A 2,275-nucleotide genomic window follows, 5' to 3' on the forward strand; every position below is an offset into this window, starting at 1 on the left:
TCGTGCGAGCCTCTTCTGGCTTCTCCAGCACAATGTCATCAGTAGTCTTGGGGCTGCCCAGCTCTGAGGACTCTGCCTTGCTCTAGGGAGAAGGGAGTAAGTTAACACTGTGCACATGCACAGCCTAGCTAATGCCCTCATCTAGGTATCTCCAGTACCAGCCAGGCCTCCCATCCCCAGCCAAATCCCTCCTCTCCATTCCTCCTGGCCTGACACTCCCTGAGGACTTAGAGGCCCTACTCCCCACTCGTCCCTCAGCGGCATTACCAGCATGTCCCAGAAGCTGCGGCGTCCGAGCTTGCTTGTGGGTGTCACTGGCTCCCCAGAGCTGGGCAAAGGTGCAGAGGTGAAGTGCAAGGGTGGAGGGCAGCTCCTGCCAGACCCACCAGTAGCCAGGGCCAAGCCCTTGGTCTCTGACATGGTCCTCCTTAGGCCTCCTGTGGAAACAGAGCAAATCAGATTCCCCAGAGCCTCCTGCTGTGATACTGCTGGTATCCCCACTGTGGTTGGCCAGAGCCTGGCTGGGGAGGAGGGAGAGCCTTAAGTAACATCCAGCAAAGTGGATTTGGTCTTGGAGAGCAGACAAACCTTTAAATATCTCCTCCAGCCCTAATTTCCGTGATGCTTATTCCTTATGACATCACACAGCACCGCTTGCAGAGGGAAGAGCAGCTTCCTTCCTCCCAGTCCCCTCAACCTGAGTTTCCCCAGCACAGCCAAGCTCCCGCAGGCCAAGCAGGAGGAGTGAAGCTGGCTGGGGGCTTGGCTGTCCTGGCTGGGCTCTCACCTGCAGAGCTCAGGTCCTCCAGGTCCGCAGCACCCAGGGGGCAGGTGGCTTCCACACAGAATGGTGCTGGCAGCACAAGGAACTCCATGACAGCGTCGCAGAGAGCATGGCGCAGGGCCCCACGCAGCTTCTCTGACAGCTGCAGCAGGCTGATATTGCCCTTCTCCCAGATATCCAGGCGCACCAGCACACAGGGGTCTGTGGGTGAAGAGCAGTCTTGCACAGCTCTGTACCCTCAACTTCACCAGCCCTCCAAGGTGCCCCAGGGGATGAGAGGTGACAGGGAATCTGCAGCTTGTGGTCTTCACTCCCCACCTGAATGCAGTGTGCCAGTCTCCGGCTGGTGCCTGCTGACCACAGTGAGGCTTTCAAAGTCAGTGTCCTGCAGCAGGTCCGCAATGGGTGAGGAGGAAGACAGCTTCAGCGGGTCAGGCCTCTCCCCATAGGGCAGTGGGGTGGGGTTGCCGTGCTCATCCACAAACGTCAGTGCAATGCATGCAATTCCTGTGGGGAAGAGCCCAAGAATACTCCATCAGCCCAGCACTCGGTACAACCCTGTGAGGCCTGCCTACAGCCTGCCACCCCGCACCAGGAACCTTCATGTCACTGCTTGGGTTGCACAGTGCCACATGGCAGGCAGGACCCACAGGAGGGGATGCCAGGGGAGTAGAGGCTAGCTGTGCCTGTGGGGAGCTGGGGTAAGAAGCATAGTGTGTGGCACAGGCAGTCCCGCTCCAGGAGCTTCCTGGGTTATCCAGCTCCATATGCAAGGGAAAAGTATCTCCATTTGTCCCAGGAGGGCCTTTATGCAGAGATCCAGGATGGGGCTCTTAAGGGACAGAGTACTGAGCCCAGGTACTCTCCAGCAGCCCTCTCCAGGCTATGAAGGACCTTGAGTCCCTGCAGAGCAAAACTGTATACATGACACCTTGTTGCAGGTTACTCTCACAGCCCACTCCTCATTGTACACTGGTACAAGATCTAGCCTTCCCAAGGCACTCCAAGCAGCAGGACTGGGGACAAAGCAGGCTGACACCCAGTATTAGCCTGGAGTCACTGCAGATTACAATTCAGGCCCTGCCCATAGACTCTCTCCACTGAGCCCTACACATGCTCAACAGGACAGTTCACAGACGCAGAGCAGCAGCATAGGGTTGGCTTCACAGCCCACGTACTGTGTGCCCTGGACCATGCAAAAGGAGGAGCTCTGCTATGGACCAGAGCAAAAACAGGAGCTCACTCCCCATAGCCCAGCTTGACAGCCAGGGCATGAGGGAAGCAGCAGCATGGATGTAGCCATGAGGTCCAAACCCCATGCTAGAACCCTAGATGCTCCCACTCCCTTTCAAAGCCCCTTGACTAAGTCAGTATTCAGATAACTGGATGGCAAAGCTGCCCTCACACTGCCAAAGGGTGTCCAGATACAAACAACCTCAGCCCCACAGCATTGCTGAGCCCATACTCTGATCTTCTCTATCCCAGCAGGAA

The 2,275-nt window shown here is 57.1% G+C and overlaps 1 protein-coding gene across 1 annotated transcript in view; it reads right to left on the reverse strand.

The window, feature by feature from the left end:
• SZT2 (seizure threshold 2 homolog (mouse)) overlaps positions 1-2,275 on the reverse strand; it is a gene marked incomplete at its 5' end in the record, with an annotated part of 25,994 nt that overhangs the window by 16,792 nt on the left and 6,927 nt on the right. Inside the window, 4 exons of the mRNA XM_010141178.1 lie at positions 11-82; positions 268-437; positions 788-985; positions 1,103-1,291. Of these exons, the coding sequence (XP_010139480.1) occupies positions 11-82; positions 268-437; positions 788-985; positions 1,103-1,291 (629 nt within the window). The remainder of the gene's footprint in view (positions 1-10; positions 83-267; positions 438-787; positions 986-1,102; positions 1,292-2,275) is intronic.

Source organism: Buceros rhinoceros, unplaced genomic scaffold (genome assembly GCF_000710305.1).
Source record: "Buceros rhinoceros silvestris isolate BGI_N320 unplaced genomic scaffold, ASM71030v1 scaffold24118, whole genome shotgun sequence".
Taxonomy (NCBI): Eukaryota; Metazoa; Chordata; class Aves; order Bucerotiformes; family Bucerotidae; genus Buceros; species Buceros rhinoceros.